The sequence below is a fragment of the Mya arenaria genome, chromosome 12, assembly GCF_026914265.1.
Source record: "Mya arenaria isolate MELC-2E11 chromosome 12, ASM2691426v1".
Lineage (NCBI taxonomy): Eukaryota > Metazoa > Mollusca > Bivalvia > Myida > Myidae > Mya > Mya arenaria.
In genome coordinates, this window is record NC_069133.1 from 33,442,520 (window position 1) to 33,461,906 (window position 19,387).

The following is a 19,387-nucleotide window of genomic DNA, read 5'->3' on the forward strand; positions in this document are numbered from 1 at the left end:
TTTGTCTTCTATGTCTCCTAAACTTTCAAAGATATTTTAAATGTCAGTTGTATTCATGGTTTGTTTCCCCGTATGACATCAACAATGCAAACCCCTAAACACACGTTTTCTTAATTACACGTCTGTGTACACTGACGCGAAACGTCGTGGGAGTCACAGAATGTGACGTCACACTTCACTTTTATTCCAGCACCGTCACTGGTGTAGACGAAATCTTTGAAGACAAAGCGGGTTTCATGTGCAGTTTGTGACAGGATGTGTGTGTTGGCATCCATCTCGCATCTACAGCAAACAGGAAGTAAGAAGTCATATAATAATACATTGTTGAAAAAAAATTTGTAGCTATCATTTACTATGTTATTTTCGTGTAAACTAACAGCTTAACTATTGTCAAATTCATTGTATCCAATGACTGTGCAATTTAGTATATACATCTTTAATTATCATATCACTCTGCTTGACAAATGAGTCTGGTTTAAGCCAAAAGGAATCAATCGACATGAACATATAGACGGTTTTGGTAACTTCTGACATTAAAGGGACTTGAAACCAGAGGATCCTCAGATCAGCAAATACAGTACTTCCCCAAACACGGGAGATGAACAAAAAAGTCACGTGACCACAAATGCAAATGCAAGTACCGGTAGTATTTTGGCTTTATTGATCTTCAACCCAGGTAAGTTTCTTATCGATATTTTTGTCATACGCGAGAGTTCATTAAAGTGACATAGCGCAAAAAGAATGCATTGTTTTGTCTTTCGATCGGTATATTGGTCACTATTCATGTTTGCATAGTTTCCAAGAACACTTCCATACAAATCGTGTCCAGGAATGCAAACGCACGTAGCTAGTGTTAAAATGTCATAGCTTTAGACAAAAAGCCACATTGTTTTCAAATGTATTTCTTTTAATTGCTCAATAATGCTTTTCATTTGTTTTATGGAAGAAAATGAAATACTTCAGAAATGCATTTTTTGTACAAATTGCATCGCACAAAATATTCATAAAACAAAAGCAAACCTAGAATTATCCATACCAACTATTATGAGGCAGATAATACATCATTTTATATGATTAAACGAACATCTCGTCGCTGTGTCAACTGAGTTTACCCGTTTATAATAAGCGTATACATAATGGTTTCCAAGTCTATAGTGTATTTATTTAGCATGTGAGAGTCACGTGATTATTACAGATACATATCCCGACGCTTTTTTAACAATCCAATGGGATTTACGTGGTAGACAAACCCAGTAAATTTCGTTTTGGAAAAGTACGCAAATACAGCGATATCGATTTTATGTAAGCTTTTGACTTTCTCTTCGTGCAATGGTATCATCTGGTGTCCACTCAACATCACGAATGATGCGTATAAGTGTATTCAATTTTAGACCCGTTAATAACACCGCTTCACTACTTAAAACTTACGCACCCATTTTGTATGAGGAAGTAGTTCTGATCGTCTGACAACACGTTAATAGGCCGCGTATAACACGTGTGCACATGCATCTTTACCGTCCAATCACTGGACAGCGTAAACACTTTGACGTAAACGTCAGTCCCCGTAGGCAGGTGGATGGGATTTCCGGGCAAGGGAGAAAGGAAGTTAGCGTCTTGGTAGAACGTAAGGTTGACAGAATGATGCCCGGCCCCCGATACTGGCGCAATGCTTGGTTTTGCGATGGCATGATGGTACTCACCTATGTGGTATATTGTAAGAGAAGAGTTTTAGATAAACCTTTGCCTAAGAAACAAATGGCAGATCGCACTTGATACAAATGCTTCTATAACAGGACAATTGGAACAAAATGCTACGAAGAGCCCTTTTTGTGCAGGCATGTTTCCAGTTTTAAAACCCTATATGAATAAGTACTTCTGATTAACTTTTTTGGTTTGCAACGACGCGATCCATCTTAGATTATACAAGTATACAAACTTCAGTGTTTTCATTATATTAATTGTACTTAATATTAGGATAAGGATACGATATTATATTTATTGTGGCATCTATCGAGGAAGCTCCGATTGGAGACGTCAGCCACTCGGCCATTGCTACCTTCACGGTAACCACTTGGCAGTTGATAAAACGCCAGCCAATCGGCCATTGCTACCTTCGCGGTAACCACTTGGCAATTGATAAAACGCCAGCCAATCGGCCATTGCTACCTTCGCGGTAACCACTTGGCAATTGATAAAACGCCAGCCAATCGGCCATTGCTACCTTCGCGGTAACCACTTGGCAATTGATAAAACGCTCGCCAATCAGCCATTGCTACCTTCACGGTAACCACTTGGCAATTGATAAAACGCTCGCCAATCAGCCATTGCTACCTTCACGGTAACCACTTGGCACTTGATAAAACGCCAGCCAATCAGCCATTGCTACCATCACGGTAACCACTTGGCAATTGATAAAACGCTCGCCAATCAGCCATTGCTACCATCACGGTAACCACTTGACAATTGATTAAACGGTAGATAATTACAAACCCGTGGCTGATTCGTTGTTCATCACGTCACATTCTACTGCAACTGTCCAATTGAACTGACGAATGACAAAACTGTAGACCGGGTCGTGCTGTGCGTATACCAACTCATTTGTGTATACCATTGCATCATTAATAATCTAAAACGTTAATAAAAAAAATACATGAGAAATAAAATTTTACCTTGGTGACAAAGCAGTATTTTCAAGTTATATGTGTGTATTGACAACATACAAGATAACAAAATGCAGAACATATCCTACGCAAACTGTTATTGGTGTCCGCCTCTCACCAAAGAGGTCGTGAATTTGAGCTAAACAGGGCAATTTTCTAAAGGTCATGGCCTCCTTAAATAGTCAATAGTATCGGTTTCTCCCCCGGTAACGGACTCGAGAGTGACTCACATTATCTAACAATAAATTGTGTTAAATATCTAAGGTAATAAAAAATATTCTAAATTGAACCGTTTCTGAAGTAAGGCACTCTCTTAATCCTTGGCGGAAGTAGAGGGCGCCATTTTCCTCCAAACCGATGCAGCTGTTTTCTCCTAAGTAAATATCGGAGGTCCGTATTCCTGGAAGGGTTTGGCGAAGGCGACTTATGTCCACGCGAATATTCCACCCAATATCGCTACATCCCACTGCGATAGCGTCGTTGACACTAAACCCTGAAAATGTTTCGTTCCATTTGTATTAGTTTATGCATCAAACGTTTGAAGGCTAATATGGGTTTAATAATGTTCATATTCGGTTATCCATATCCTTAAAAATTCAAACGACTGACCAGACATGTCAAGAATGTCATGCCATACTACGGAAATAAAATGCCCGATACAGCAGTTGCCAGAATCTTAATATCACGCCTGCAAATTGCACCCTTTTTCAAAAATGCTATGATTCAGGGCATAATGTATTGCTCGTAGGGTTTAGGTTTCTCGGGCGTTATTGAAACTGTTGAAGAAAATGATCTTTATAAGCTTTTAGCTTTCGATCAAATTCTTAAATATTTAGAATATAATATATGTTGTCACTTGTATTTTTTCATGAAATAAATATGTTTAAACCAAACTGTAGTTATCTGCTGTTTAACTAGGGACAAGCGTGAGGTTGGGAACCCATATACTGGTTTAAACCCCAGTGAACTCCTCTCTTTCGCTGGCTCTTCCAAGGCGGCAAACCCAATATTTGCGACTGATGATATTGTGATCCATGTGTCGTCAGTCTTACTAGTCAATTCCTCTGACGTTGTGTGTCTCTCCTTAAGTGTCTGTTTGGCTTTTGTCTACCGTGAGCCCCTAGTTTCCACTATGTCATTATATGGAGCAGAATACATATGCTTGAATATAGTTGTTTACATTAAAGATTAACAAAACAAGAAAGCGATCCAACGGTCAAGCACTTAGTAGAAAGCAAATCGGATAACCAACCTGTGGTTGTGGTAGGGATCGTTGTCGTAGTTGTTGGGCCACATGTGGATGATAATGATGCTGTAACATATAAACATGTATATTTATCCTAACGGACGATGCATACTCTTTCAATTATTGAACATTATCAGCGTTCTTTGGAATGCCGTTATACACGATTTCTTCCGCTATTTTCAAATCCTGATGCGTTTTCCTCCTGCGTTTTTTTAAGTAAACCTTAATTGTTCAAGTTTTCTTTATTATTTGCCATTAGTCATGATACGTAATTCAATGGCCAATTACATCGCTGAGATCGGTAATATGATAATTATGTTATAATAATGTCATTGAATGCATTTCTATGTAGAGCAAATAACCGAAATCAGAAATAGTATGGTCTTTTAAAAATATTTAAGGTCGTACCAGTAATGAATTTTACACGAATGTTCCAAAACAATCGTAGATATTGCAAAGTGTGACGATATGTGAACGTAATTTAATTTTAAAGTTAAAGGTCCTTCAATTAAAGCCCAAAGCTTTTAAACAGTTTCTCAAAACTGGCTTAGTCGATATTTAAGAATACTGCTTGGATATTTTGTATCACCATTCAATGATTGTATACACGGAAGACGAATTATAAAAGTGGAATTGATATAATTAACTACAATTTGTATAAAGTTAAAAGTTAATGGCTAAAAGAGTAACTAACCCTTCAAGTAAAATAAAATTTTCGGCATTTTCCCAAACAGTTGAAATCTGTTCTATTGTGAATTTTCTTACATGACTGAATCGATGTTATTGATGCCAAAATAAGATGATTCTGAGATTATTTTTTTGAAAGTGTCAAAACTGTCAATCTGTTAGAGTGCAGCTTTTAACTTGTGTTTTTGTTTTATTCAAAGTCCAATACCTGGCTTTACTCCTGCATTTACAAGCTCATTCCTGTCGATTGTCCAAGAAATAATCCCCGTGACCAGCATGTTAACGTTGACTGTAGTTTGCGTATGGCTACAAGCAACACACAGCGGTAATGTTATTGTTCCACCTCCAGGAACGGGTCTGCTAGCTGTACCAAGAGAATGGCCATTGACGAGAACTTCGACTCCGAGATTATGATTCCATGTTATCTCAAAGTGTTGCCATACGTTCAAAACTGGCTTGTAGTTAACGATCAGGGTCCACGTGAGTGTGGAGGTACTAACAATGTAGTACAGCTTGTTGTGGGAGTAGTACAAGGCCACTCCTTTGTGGCCGGGAAGGTGCCCACCACTGTTAATGATGAAAGTGTTGTCCAAAAGCTGAACAAAGTTGGCATCTACTCTGAATGTGAACCCTGATGTACAGTGGGCAATATCCGTTATGCAAGAGACAGACGTCGTGTTCATCTGAATGTAGCTGTTTGTTCCGCTTATGGATATTACAGGGTCCTTTTGTCCCGCTACAGTTTGAATATGAACGTTGCCGTGGACTTGGAATTGGAACGATTGCCTTGCGGTGATGAGAATATTGTTGGTAATGTTGACGAATGCAAGACTTATCTGCTGAATGTTGTTGGCTGAAAATACAATATCAGGTCAGAACCTCATTGCACATCTTACAGTGTGGGTGTTTGAATTTTATTCCGTTTCCCGAATCCGCCTTACTAACTTTACTTTTATGATAAAAATAGGGAATTAAAAAAACGCTATCTCTTCCGGTCGACTACGCTGCAAACCAGTCTGTTAACAATGCTTTCATTCGATCAGCTCAGCGTTTCTTTTATTTAACCAAAAAAAATCAACAATTGCAAATTTGTCATAAACGTCCGATTTCAGATGAATTAAAAAGCAAATATTCAAACTGTTATAACTTTATGTGTGATGAACTTTCGGTCATTTATTTTACATATTAGTAACCTGAGTAAGCAACTATCTTTCAAATAATACCAACATTTTATGGGGTCAGCAGGCATAAAAAAATAACATCAAGGTGACTGTAGCTATCAGAGTTATACCTTATTTGTAGGCCTGATTCCTTAATTTGACAAAGTCAAATGAAGTTTGCTTTCCTATTGATTAAAACAACTAAAACAATCAGTCTAGCTTTGATCGAATCGAAAAGCAGACTGGCACACATTGAAAACTGAAGGTCCCCCCTCCTGCAGATAATAATTTATGTCAAAGTAACAAACAAAGCAAAGAGTTCACCTTAGTATGGTTTGGATATTTGGATGAAAGTTTGTTTAACTTACTCGGCGTTTCACATTTAGTCCCCACAAATCCACTTGGACATTGGCAGATGTTCTCTCCCATACAGGTTCCACCGTTGAGGCAGAAGTTCGTCGAACATAACTCTGAAAACGTAAAACACATTTTTGTCTTATTCATCACACATTTCAGTCAACTCTGGATAGTGACAAGCTCACATTATACATGGAACTAATCGACTTCGTTCTAAGCTGAATGCAAATAAATTTCGTTCGTCATGCACATGTTCGAATCTTCAAAATGTACTAGCTTACGTGTTGGATCACATCCCTTCAATTCAAGTTTAAAGCATGCTCGTAGTTCCCAAGCTGCTGGAACAATCTTGACAGTATCTGTTACTATAACAGGGCTGGTCATCACCGTAAAATAATGCGTTCCGTTCAATGCTGGGATATTCTGTAAAATATCTGTTTCAAACTTAACTGCAAAAATAATTCCGATTAGCGTTCATAAACAGGAAGATTTGCTTTGGCCACCATAGAACATTTGTTTTCTTATTGTTCCTAAATTTCTGCATGATTTGAGAGCTAAACATTAGACGAGTATAGCGGTGATTGATTCCATTTTTAGCTCTACTGGCCAAATTATGCGATGGTAATGTGTACGTATGTGCGTCCGTGCGGATGTGCGTGCGTCAGTGCGTCCAGTAACAATTGCTTGTGAACACGATACAGTCTTCAGATTAACGAGATTGTATCTCGATAAAACTTGTACAGTAATTAGATATCTATCAGAGCTTGGTTCCTTTCGAAAACCAGCCAGATCCGCCCATGCATGCCTAGATTATGGGCCTTGAATATTTTTAAAGAATGTTATTTTTAGCTAACCTAGTTTTAGCCAAGTCTGCATGAGCAAATTCTATTCTATTTTTAGCCAAGTTTACATGTAAAGTCAAGTCTAGGATTTAAGGGAGACAACTTGCTTTTTGGCTCTGCAGTTGATTTTGTGAATTTCTCTGCCTTGTTCTTGTTGAAAGGCCAAAGGCCATTTTTTAGCTCTAGTGTCTGTCGTTCGCGCATCCATCTAAATACAATTGGTTGTGAATGTTTGTTCAAATTATGCCCCTAAGGGTCATTACTGGCCACGCCCCAGGGTTCACAGGTTTGGTAAACTGAAATTTGGAAACGTTTGAAAATCTTTACGTGTGTTCGCGCATCCATCTCGGGAATGTTTGAACATCTTATTGTCTGAACCAGCTATGCAGACACTTGCTATTTTGAATAAGGCACAACACTGGCACTGCTGTGGGGGTCACAAGTTTCCTAGAGACATATTTAAGAAAGTTTTCAAAATCTTCTTGTTTCAAGGCTCATACCTTTGATATTTGTTATGGAGAATTATATGATGACCGCCCCTGGGGCCAAAGCTGGCCCCACCCCTTTGGACCTTCTTTTTTTTATTTTTAAAGCTACAGCAATGATATTTAGACCGTGTGTACAGATTTGCAAATGAGTATCAATGTTGTCCTCGGATGACCTTGACTTTGACCTTTTGACCAACTTTTTTATTTTTAAAGCTACAGAAATGTTGACCATGAGTACAGTTTTGAAAGCATTTTTTTGTCAGATGACCTTTTCTTGGCACATATTAAAATACACTTCGACGAATTTTTAATTGGCCACCATATGAAATATGATGCTATGCGACATTTTTTATCATTAAATCTAATTTTTGGTTATTTTGTATTGTACACACCAATCTATCGATTTACTCAGAGAAAACACGTATTCATGTACAAAATCATCCATGCGGAACGGTAGGAGCGAAAATAGCCTATGTGCTCGAGTTTCTTGCGCACGGCATGGTAGTTGTCGAATACGGTGGGAATTAATTATTCGTGGATTGTCTTTTATGAAAAACATTAAATATGGCGAGAATGAGCATTGCAGAACGAGCCCAAGTCGTCGGAATGATTCGTGCCGGCACCCCCATCAGACAGGTATGTTACGCGTCGCTATAAAAGTTGCAATATGTGTTATTATTTGTTATTAAGTGCAAAATATTGACAGAAACATATTTGTTTCTATTAATCTGTAGGTGATTCTTATTTACGTAATAACAGTCGTAAACAATACCACGGGTGGTCAACAATACAATACCTGCGTCATATCGGACTGACCAATCATACAATGAAATACATTGTATTTTATTAACATTCAGCTTTAAATCCACTTTAGTGGATTTTATTATTTTTCAGGTTGCATAGCTTTTAAATAGGCGACATTTCAGTACTGAAACTCTTTGGTCGAAATTCGTACAAAACGGAAGTGTAGCAGATCTCCGACGACGCCCAAAAAGAAGAGTGACGACTCCCCAAGAGGACATTCAAATTGTCAATGACCACCTTCATGATCGTTTTACCACGGCAGCGACGACGGCCCGAAATACATAAGGCAGACACAACCACGCAATCCACCCACAGACAGTGCGCAATCGCCTTAGAGCCGTTGGCTTGCAGTGCCGTCCTCCCCTGTGGGTTCCGATTCTTACCGCAAGGTACAGGCAGGCAAGATTATTGTGGGCCAGGCGACATTTGCTATTCACAAGGGCGGACTGGGCCAATGTTTTATTTGTTGATGAGACACGCATCACACTACGTGGGAATGACATGCGTGCTCGCGTATATCGCTGTCAGGGTGAGCGGAACAATAAGAACTGTCCGGTAGAATTGGACATCTTCGGGGGTGGTTCCATTATGCTGTGGGCTGGAGTTTCCATGCACACGAAAACTCCAATTGTACCCATTCAAGGAAACATGAACGCGACGAGGTATCAAAATGGCGTCATTCGGTCGGTTCTTCTACCTCATATCCGTGCCAATCGCGGTATGATGTTGGCACAGAATAACGCACCATGTCACGCGGCTAGAATCACACAAGTTATGCTTGTAGCAAACAACGTGCGAACACCCCAATGGCCTGCAAAAAGTCCGGATTTAAATCCGATCGAGCACGTTTGGGACCTTTTGAAGCGCAAGGTGCGTGCCTAGTCGCTGTGCACAACCGAATCTCAGGGTGCTGACGCGTGTTATTCATCAGATTTGGGCAGCCATTCCACAACAGTATTTTCACAAATACATTATATCAATGAGAACAAGGTGCCTCGCTGTAATTGCCGCAGTAAGTGGGCATACAAAGTATATAAAACAAAATCAAATAGACGTGAATTGATCTTGCGGTTTTTGTATTAAGGGTGTCAATGTTAACCCTCTCTGTTCAGTTTGTTCCGGTGATCATATTTCAATGAAGTTTTGTTTTACGTATTAGGAATAAATCGTTATTAACCTTATATTTGGTTATTTGTATTTTTCTCCGATTTTTTTTCCTAAAATATGATAAAAACTAGGTGGCCAATTAGAAATTCGTCGTAGTGTAGTTCATGCAACTAATCTGCTTACAACACTTTCTGTCCTCATATGTTGAACGTGCAACGTTTTCAGGTAACCCAAACACAAAACGTGAACTATATGTGTGTTGCCTTTTACCCATACATACATGTTCTGGATTGAAAATGACCACAAGAGCCATGCCAGTAGAGCATAGGCCCTTATGGTCCTCTTGTTTTCAAAAAGATTGCAATTTAAATTATGAAATCAAGCATTTTGGTAATAATAATAATAATAAAAATAATAATAATGATAATGAATAATGAATAATTATGTTCGATAGACTCTAACTCACACTTGCGAAGGATCGGCATGATTTGGAAGAATCCAAAGGCGAAATGTAGTGCAGATCAAACTCCTGTATGAATGCTCGTCCTCCGTCGTTTTCATGTCTCTTGACGAAATTAAATTCAAAAACACTGACAGCCATCGGTTTGCTCAGTTTCACCTCGACCCACGGCGCCTTATCGGCTGATGAAGGACACCATCCCTCATTGGTTTGCGCTATAATTGATAACAATAACAATGTTGATGTATTCGACTAAGCTGATATTGTACATCTTTCATGCAACCCAATCTGAACTGTATAACAGACCAAATATAAGTTTACACAGTCATATGAATTATATTTGCATTAATATAATGTAGTGTTAAGTGTCTTGACAGCAGTCGATGCAAGCTTAATATGGGACATTGACATTGTTTCATTTCCGAATACTTTTTGTAAATCGACTCAATCGATTTCACATTTTCTTTTGCGTTTTCTCTAGTCAATAGTTTGAAATAGAATAATTATAGGTATTGTAGAGGTAACTTGAAACTTACCATTTCCAATTTGGTCCTTTGTGTAATGTGAATCCTGTGAAGACACAGTGACGCTTGAATCCGGAATTCCCCCATTAGACAAACCAAGAGGGAGGGGTGTGCAGTCTGAATAATAATAATAATAATAATAATAATAATAATAATAATAAATATATAATAATATTTACACTTACCCCCGGTATACTTATACTAATACTAATACTAATACCTTTGATTTCACAGTGTGTGCCTGAGGACCCCGCGGGGCATGCGCATGCGTTTTCCATTTGACAAACACCACCATTCATGCAACCGCCCGGACACAACTCTAAAACATGGATGTGTTCAATGAAACCACACTATGTAACCACTGTCAACTAGTTTCATACGTAAATGTCTAATGTCTAAAAATATGTTGTTGTTGTTTAAAATAAAAAGGGTTGTCTTGATGTTTGAATTATTTGTCTAATTATTAGTTCGTTTAGTGCCATTTAACCGATCATGTGTGCAAATAGAGTCATCATTTTTTTTTGGATAAATTGATTAGGAATCAATTGTCGTTAACAAAACCATATTGATTTTTTTAAACTGTTTGTCACTAATTTCAAAGATACATATTTGAATTACAACACAAATGCAAAATAAAGTTTATGATTGAATTGAATTTTATTTAAAAAACATAAACAAAATCGAGTTCGACACATCCATTGATTTCATGCCATCTTACCATTTATTGGACACCCCAGCAACTCAAGTTTCAAACATGGAGTACTTCCGGTGAAGGCCGTTACTGTAAACTGTAAACGTTTGACGGCAATTCCTAAGCTAAAATTTATCGTAGATTCTGAGAGTGAAGTATTCAGTTCCAGCACCTTTGTCAAAAACAACGAGAACAATAAGAAAAGAAAAAAAGCAGGAACATAGCTCATACTTCTGAAGTGTTCAGGTTAAATCTTTTCATTTAGACAGTTAAATAGGCCGAAAAGGCTCTTTTTAGCTTTTGGCAGTGACATGTGCGAGTACATTTTTAGTTCAGTAATGACTAATTCAAAAGGAAAGTTTTATACTTAAATTTGAACGTTACCAAATGGACATTTCTTATTTCTAAGGTATAGGCAGTCATTTGTTCAGTCGGGGAATTCATCATATTTTTTTAATCAAATTTTATTTTCACCAATTGGCAATCTGTCATATTGGATCTTAGAGGCCTAGTTTAAGCCTTCTATAAGTGCCCCCTCCCCCACCAAATCGGTGTGAAGTACACAACCTCTGTGTATTGATATCAATCTAATTGCCTGGCGCCGGCTTATCAGATCTCCGTTCTGAGTATCATGTTGTGCAGTTTTGGAGGTTTTATTATAGAAATGGACCCTACATGGCCCTGAGCCAATCAACAAATACCCAGGAAATTTGTCCCTAATGTGACACCAGTGCAATTAGCAGCAGATGAACAGCAGGGGATTACCATGCAAAACATTCCTTAAACTAGGCCTTTAAGTACGTGTACAGACGTGGTTGGTGTTTATTTCTGTAACCAAAGTCCACTTAAGTATTGAAAAGGATGATATCAAAGTACAGTTTAAGTTTTCGATCTCTTATCAAAAACAATATATAATAATTATGCCCTTTATAATTTAATCATTTTCTGTTTTATCAATTGCAAATAATATACACCCTTACAAGTCCGTTTGGAACCGGAATGTCCTGGATTTGTGATCCCCCGTTGGGGACATATTTGACTAGGACTCGTGTTGGGTAGTTTGTCTGATCCACGCGCTTAACAACAATTCCCTTGATGCCATGACTGTTAGGGAAGTTGATTTCCAGTACCTTGTCGTCTTGTGAGTTTGCACACCAACCGGCTGTAGAAACCAATTAATGTTTCATTTTGATAAAGTTACATATTTTTAAAATTAATAACCGGCTGTAGAAACCAATTAATGTTTCATTTTGATAAAGTTACATATTTTTAAAATTAATAACTGCAGAAAAAGAACCAATAATAAAAGCAGCATAAATTATTCTTTCACAAGAATAAATTGTAATTTGGGAAGAATAAACGATTAAAAAATTAAGGTACATTGAAGATGAAACAAAAATGCAAAGCTATACATTTTAATATTCCTACATTTAGTGAGAACTTACTTGTGAAAACAGCCGATGCTGAATATCCAGGTTTGCTAGAGGGAGCGGTCACATCCTGGTTGACATTAAGAACTCCGGAAGTAGATACTGGAGTGTTACATCCTGGAAAATATTCATATACATATATCAATATATGAAACACAGAACAAAATGTTTTATTTTTATATTATTTGTATTTGTTAATGATGTTTACTGGTAATTTAACATAATAACCACCTAAACAAACATATCTGTATAAAGGTGATGCAGCTGAATAAGGGACAACTAATACACCTATACAATTATACCGAAGATTGAACAAATACATACGCTATCAGGGTTCAATATTCATTTTTAGACTATCTGCGTATGCGCGCAGGTAGTCTTAAGACCACAAACTCCAAAGAACTACTTCTATTCATGTCGTTTTAACCCATTTTTGTCTCAATGCGCTCTATGTTTAGCAGAATGACGTCGAAACCATACAAATGGATTGGTCGTGTTGCAGTCCGAGTATGAGTTTTTGCTTGTTCGGCTATTTCCGCGCTGTTATTATGTATCCCGGAGTTTCATTTTTAGCAGAATATAACTATTTTAGATCGTTATATTTATCAGATTAATGATGGTCAAAATAATGGAGGCTCTGGTAGGAAGATAACATACAGAATTGATATTCACTCTAGTTTAGCCCATGATGTTTCAGAAATTATTACCTACCGCATGTGTCCCATCGCATGCAGGATTTGTTATTAAAACCTGACGTGACCCTGAAGCACGCTTATTTGTAATGGTGTTTTTTTTTATTTGACTTTTATGAGATAAGAAACAAATCTAATTATTGTCTTAGTGTTAATATAGTTGTATCTTAGGTTTCGCATTGCTAATGCTTCAAATACTATACATTGTAATTTACTTGCTACACAATAACAAGATACTATTCATTCTATGATTTTAGGCGTTTATATTTCTAATGAGATGTTTTCATTTTTGCATAAAAGCTTCGTTCCGGTGTATTCTTGGCATAGTTTTTGACATTAGGCTTTCAATTTATATAAGCACGCATGCCCTGATACGACAGTGAGTCATGCATACGTTTGGTGAAGCAAAGTAGTTCGGATTAAACCTGTTTAACATCCAAAGGGTACGAAGCATTCATAACAGCACTAGAACTGTTTCTACACAGGTACTTACATTAAACATGAATAACATTAAATTTATTAATAAACTTTAAAATGCACAATCATATTCTCATTCATAAAAACAGACAATTTCCGATAATCTAAAAATAGTTTCAACTTCATTAATTGACCTATATTCTAAACATAGTTTCTACATTCATTAACTGACCACATGTTTGTCCTCACCGCGGGAAAACGACCATCTGATAAACTCTGCATTTTAAAAGGTATTATTGCTAAAGTTGCTCGTAAAAAATAAAATCGGCACACTTATCACTTTTATTTATGTGCTCTTCACCCATTCCCATAGTTCAAATACAATATGCAACTCTCACATATTTGCCCGCAGATAGTCTTTCAGCGCCTCGCGCTTTGATTTCTAGACGTTCTGTATATAACAGTCATGCATGCCATTCAACTTAGAAGTCTGGAATAAGGTAACTCTTACCTGCACACACTACTTCTGAGAATCTGCTCACAAGAACGGTCAGTATTGCTCCAAGATATTTAACTTGAAAACTGTCCATTTTTTTACTACCTCATTTCTGGCTATCGGAGCAACTAGTAGATAATTTGCGTACATGCACATGCTATTATCATATCATTGAACGTTATCATTTTGTTAAGATTACTACGTATCGCTCCGACAATTTCATACAAATGTATAAGCATTCGACTTACATGTATGTGTCTCATATCGGCATGATATATTTTGAAAGTAAACCACTAGCTGACATACAGAAAAGTATGACATATTTGCTATTAAGATTATTTCAGAAGTTTAACATTGCAAACGACATATTTAACAGGATCGTGTTGTAAAGAAAACAATATCCATTGATGTTGCGAATGCCTAATTTTCATTCGCCTTGCTATATTCCAAGTCATAATCAAAGTCCTAATGCAAGCTATCTTAGAATCACAGCACCCCATATGACAAACACGTGTCTTATTAAGGTGGTCATTTTACAATTATTCGTGTATAAGTTCTTTAAGTCTGTAATAATATGTACGTCACATAATTATTGTTGTAAATGGAATATGGTTAAAAAATCCTAAACGCATATTTAGAACCAACTTAGTTCCAATTAGTGACAAAATGACAACGGTTATGATACCGAAATGGTAAGCATTTAAAACAAAGTAATTTCGTTTGAAAGAATAATAACAACAATACAATATACTTGTTATAGACTCACCGGATAACTAAACTTTAAAGCGAAATGAGTTTCATTTATAATTTGCCTCAAAATATTTTCAGGGGTGGAAGTGAAAAACTAAACTGTGTGGGAACGGACACCGGATATAGCTCAAAAAGTGATCAATCGATAAGCGTTTGATTTTGACACATGGACAGTTTTCTATCATTTTTTTTGTATTTATGGTGATATATTTAACATAATCAAAGAGTTTTGAATTACTTGATACTGTGCAATATACGACTATAATGGAAATGTGTCTCCTCTTTTGTATAATAGCACAATTCTTGCCGAAAGTTGAATGATCGCTCACAAATGTTCATTTATGTGGTACGATTTCAAACATAAATCAACAAATTGAAAATAAGAATAAAAACTGAATCGAGCGATTTCATTGTAATTAATCTAATAATGTGTAAAATACCAATATGATATATTTTGCTGTTACGGAGATATTCATACCTTTTGATGCCCTGGCAATGTACTGGGGATATATGAAGCAAATAAACAACTGCACAGGGGATAGCTATTAAGTGGACTGAGGATAGTAACGATGTATTTAGAAAAACGAGACTGTGATAATGATTACGGCTATTATCTATACGCGAGCTCGAGGGAAATTGTTCGAGGTTGTCCATATCGAGGGATGAGAGCAAAAACATGTTGTTGTTCTTTGTATCTGTATGCACTTAAAACTGTTTCATTCATGCATATTAGTCAACCATGATGTGTTTTTCACAAGCATCAATATCTAAATATTTGAAATACGACGGTAATCTGATTTATTGAGTAACACAAAACATATGGCCGTAGAATGTATGTGGTATTTGCTATTCATATATATAACATTGCTTTGTAAATCAAGTAGGTACGTTTTGGCAAACAGAAAGTCACCAGTGGGGAATGAGATATTGTGATCAAATTTGGAACACGTAAAGCTTTTTTCTAAGCTTGGGTCGATGTTAGTATTACTTAGAATAGAATAATGGTCTCTGCTCGTTCACTTCAGTGAGAAAGAATGTATTGTGACCAACCCTGATATTTACGCAGCTTGCATATATACGTTCATTTAGGAGAGCATGGATCAAACTCATGTTAACTAAAGTTTGCTCAATAATTTCTTATCAAATTGTGCTCTCACTTTTTGCTGATTATTTGAAAGTTCGAAATAGACATATACATGTATAATGTATATTAACAGTGTTACAATCAATTTTTGTCCCATTTTACATGTTATCACCACGACACACATTTCTCAACTTTGAAACTATCCCCAGTACATAATACGGCTATCCCCAGTACAGTACTGTGAATATTTCTAAGGGCATATCTTTAACAGTTTAAAAGTTACATTGCCATATCTTACAATAAAAATAGTTGAGCTTATTCTTGTGAAATCCTTCGATTCAGATTTTTTATTTATTCGATATATTTCCTAAAAATAACAATACTTGTCGAATTTCAATAAGTTTTGAGGTGATCATCTCAGATTTGAAGAAACATTTTACGAGGTCTGCTAAATCGTAAGCACGTTAAAGTATACCATAGGCCAAATTTAGCATTCAGCTATTAGTTCAAACACTTGCTTCATTTGTGGATACGGTTAACACAGCAAGATCTTACCTCTGGTAAATTAAAACAACTGCATAATTGTCTGTTTACTTATCACTTTTTGAGCTATATCCGGTGTCTCTTCCCACACAGTGAACTTTGTAGCAGAGGTTTTGTTTTGTTTTGCAACATCCAAAGATAGAGAATTACGTCTGCCCAATAACTACTTTGAATGGCGTAATCCTTCTAATATCACGCATTAGATAATCATTTAAAATATCATTAAAGAGATGGCATAGTGTTTAATTTATTTTCACGCTTAAACGATAGACGAGTTGTGAAGAGTATTTAACACTTGTAAATCATTCTTCAATGGCAGAGTAATTTATATCAAAATTTCGACGTTGTCGGCAGGATTCGAACCTGCGCGGGAAGATCCCAATGGATTTCTAGTCCATCGCCTTAACCACACGGCCACGACAACTTGCTGCACTGTATAGTAACTGTCATCTTAGTTTTGCATGTGGATATCGTAATCTGACAATATTGGTATATTTCATGTCGATCTATCACTAATATCTTTGTGATATTAGTCATGTGAAATGAATCCGGCCGGTTAGCTCAGTTGGTTAGAGCGTCGTGCTAATAACGCGAATGTCGTGGGTTCGACCCCCACTCTGGCCAATCTCTTTTTTATTGGATATTTATTTCATTACTTAGGCCTTTTTTAATAAATTGGTTAACGGATCCGTCGCCCAATTATTTTGAAAATTGAAAACAAAATTGTGCATATGAAATGTTGTAAAACCTGTTGCCTGTTCCTTTGCACTATAGGGATGCAGTTTCAAAAAATGCTTTCAAAATGGCAGCCTTAATGAGCTGAGACTATGCAAAAAAATCTCATTTTCAACATACCATCTGCATTTAAACGATTGATTTTGGTAATAACTTACATCAAGGCTGATGTCTGTATCAATGGTAACACATCACATATAAACCATTGATATTATTGATAAAATATATTGTCCTGTGTTTGTCCTAGGGGGCATTAATTGTTAAACAAATTATATGGAGATTACTATTTAAGTAATCAAAATCTTGGGTAACTTATATTTTGTTACGCTGCAGAGAAATATCTTAACTTCAAAGAATGGGTTAATGTGTAGCTGAAGTTGACTCTCGTGTAGAAATGAAAAGTGGAACAAATGGCTGGTATTTCTTGGCATACATCGTTAATGTCGAAATATTAGAACTCTTTTTTTTAGCTTTATAACAAGTGGTTAACTTAATCTTCTTTATTTGGAAAAAAGGCACAGTTGCGCCCCATATAGCCAATTTCTGTTTAATGCGTAAAGCGTCGCCGCATAAACGTGATCTCCGCTTAAACGGAAATAAACACGTCTATGCGGCGATACTGCTATGCGGCGTTACATAATCCATGTAATCCGTGCCGGACCAGCGCGTCCACGCTCTCAGTGGAAGAATCAAAACAAAATAGACTAAGAAATGCATTCTAGCCCCTGGACAAGTATAGGTGTGAATGCATGGAGCGATAAATTCAGCCTTGCATTTACATTGGTCAGGTGAAGGTGGGAACCGAGACAAGATGGACGTTTCGCAATAGTTGTGTATTCGGGATTGCAGGTATGTTGTTTGTTTTACATGCACTTTGCTTGCTGATAATTTTAATGATTTGTACGAATATTCCGAACTGTTTCTACTGGTTTTATGCTGCAATTTTTTGCTTTTAATTGTTGTCAAACGGCAAAAAGCAAAATGCCCACAAGTGTGTTACCTTTATCATAAGATCTTTGAAGAGATTGTTTTGTGTGTGTGCGAGTGTGTGTGTGCGTGCGCGCTTGCTTGCGTGCGTGTGTGTGTCAACGAGATGACCGAAGATCCTAAAATGCGCGATGCGACTCATAGATTTTACTTCGGTGTTACATCTTAAAAATGTCTTTTAAAAAGATGCTAGTTAAGTGTTATTCTTGTAAACTCTTAAGCCGACATTTTTGAACATAATTGGTTCAATGTTTCAGCGCCAACGGTACCAGAAGTGTCGCTCCCTCCAACCGGAAGTGAAACCTTTCCAATGGAGTTGGCTTAAGAGACGCAATAAGAGACACGTCATTGGTGGCGCAGTGATGGATAATTAAGGTTGGCTTTTTATATGGAAGAAATGGTTCAATAATGAGTCGATTATTCAGAACTTTGTTAAAATTATTAAATGGGATTAACTACTTCGTTGCTAACATTTTAACGTGAAGTAGCTTATATATGTCAGTCTGGAACGACCTTCAATTTGTGTTTGCAAATCCCAGATTTCGCAAACTCAGGTACTCTTTAACAACGCTATAATCGAATACTGGCCTATAACTCAGTTCGAAGGCTTCATTTTGGTATGATTTTGGTGTTTTTTGTTTGCGAAATGTTCTTGTAAGTTTGTCTAATTGACCCGCCAATTTCGGGCCCCAGCGAGGTTTATGCAGAAAAAAACACACTCCCGCGTGATTTTTCTCCAGCTTTTCAAAAGCTGTGGAAAAATGCCGCAGGGTTTCAACAATACAAGATTTAAGTTATTTTAACTCAAAACAACATCTTATACCAAAAGGAGCATTATGCTTCGTTTGACACCGGAAGTGAAATAACGCGTAACAAAAAAACAACAGCGTTTCAGTACGGGGTTTTTCGACTGCGGGATAAAATTCCCAGAATTTACCGATAATGCACAATCCATAAAAACGCCTACTTCTGAGCTTTTATACTATTGTTATGATGTTACTTATCACTTGGGTAAGTATTTTGAAATGCATGTTTTTCATTTAAAAAAACAACAGAAATGTAACGTCTTTTTAACAGGAGAAAACCCCCAGCAAAAACCGCTTTGACAATTTATTATTGAAACGCGTATATTGCACTTCATTTAAAGCAAATCAAATGTTTTACATAAATACCTCATTTGTTTAATATAACACCCAAGTTAAAAAAAAAAATGTTATTATTAAAGGT

At 36.8% G+C, this 19,387-nt stretch overlaps 2 protein-coding genes and 2 non-coding genes across 4 annotated transcripts; 1 reads left to right on the forward strand and 3 right to left on the reverse strand.

The window, feature by feature from the left end:
* Nucleotides 1-110: 110 nt before the first annotated feature.
* On the reverse strand, nucleotides 111-4,628 carry LOC128210619 (CUB and zona pellucida-like domain-containing protein 1). Its single transcript, XM_052914971.1, has 6 exons — nucleotides 4,601-4,628; nucleotides 3,913-3,972; nucleotides 2,951-3,153; nucleotides 2,491-2,626; nucleotides 1,433-1,700; nucleotides 111-282 (listed from the first exon to the last, which is right to left on the reverse strand). The coding sequence occupies exons 1-6, from the start codon at nucleotides 4,626-4,628 to the stop codon at nucleotides 111-113; spliced, it is 867 nt and encodes a 288-aa protein (XP_052770931.1).
* A 159-nt stretch (nucleotides 4,629-4,787) lies between these two features.
* LOC128210620 (uncharacterized) lies at nucleotides 4,788-14,165 on the reverse strand. The gene is made up of 10 exons (XM_052914972.1): nucleotides 14,077-14,165; nucleotides 12,472-12,573; nucleotides 12,007-12,188; nucleotides 11,054-11,198; nucleotides 10,556-10,654; nucleotides 10,348-10,452; nucleotides 9,818-10,026; nucleotides 6,392-6,533; nucleotides 6,122-6,223; nucleotides 4,788-5,446 (listed from the first exon to the last, which is right to left on the reverse strand). Exons 1-10 carry the CDS (start codon nucleotides 14,153-14,155, stop codon nucleotides 4,788-4,790), a joined length of 1,824 nt encoding a protein of 607 aa, XP_052770932.1. The 5' UTR covers nucleotides 14,156-14,165.
* Nucleotides 14,166-16,780: 2,615 nt separating this feature from the next.
* On the reverse strand, nucleotides 16,781-16,862 carry Trnas-aga (transfer RNA serine (anticodon AGA)). The gene has a single exon. It is a non-coding gene; the product is annotated as a tRNA-Ser (tRNA).
* A 126-nt stretch (nucleotides 16,863-16,988) lies between these two features.
* Nucleotides 16,989-17,062, forward strand: Trnai-aau (transfer RNA isoleucine (anticodon AAU)). Its single transcript has one exon. It is a non-coding gene; the product is annotated as a tRNA-Ile (tRNA).
* The last annotated feature ends 2,325 nt before the right edge of the window (nucleotides 17,063-19,387 follow it).

Coding starts and splice junctions, on each gene's coding strand:
- LOC128210619 (XM_052914971.1), bottom strand. CDS start 4,628: ATGCCGAAAATTTTATTTTACTTGAAGG. Junction 3,973..4,600: donor AATTTTATTTTACTTGAAGG/GTTAGTTACTCT, acceptor TATATGTTACAG/CATCATTATCATCCACATGT. Junction 3,154..3,912: donor GATCCCTACCACAACCACAG/GTTGGTTATCCG, acceptor AAACATTTTCAG/GGTTTAGTGTCAACGACGCT.
- LOC128210620 (XM_052914972.1), bottom strand. CDS start 14,155: ATGGACAGTTTTCAAGTTAAATATCTTGGAGCAATACTGACCGTTCTT. Junction 10,655..11,053: donor GCTGGGGTGTCCAATAAATG/GTAAGATGGCAT, acceptor TCCATGTTTTAG/AGTTGTGTCCGGGCGGTTGC. Junction 5,447..6,121: donor GACTAAATGTGAAACGCCGA/GTAAGTTAAACA, acceptor TTGTATTTTCAG/CCAACAACATTCAGCAGATA.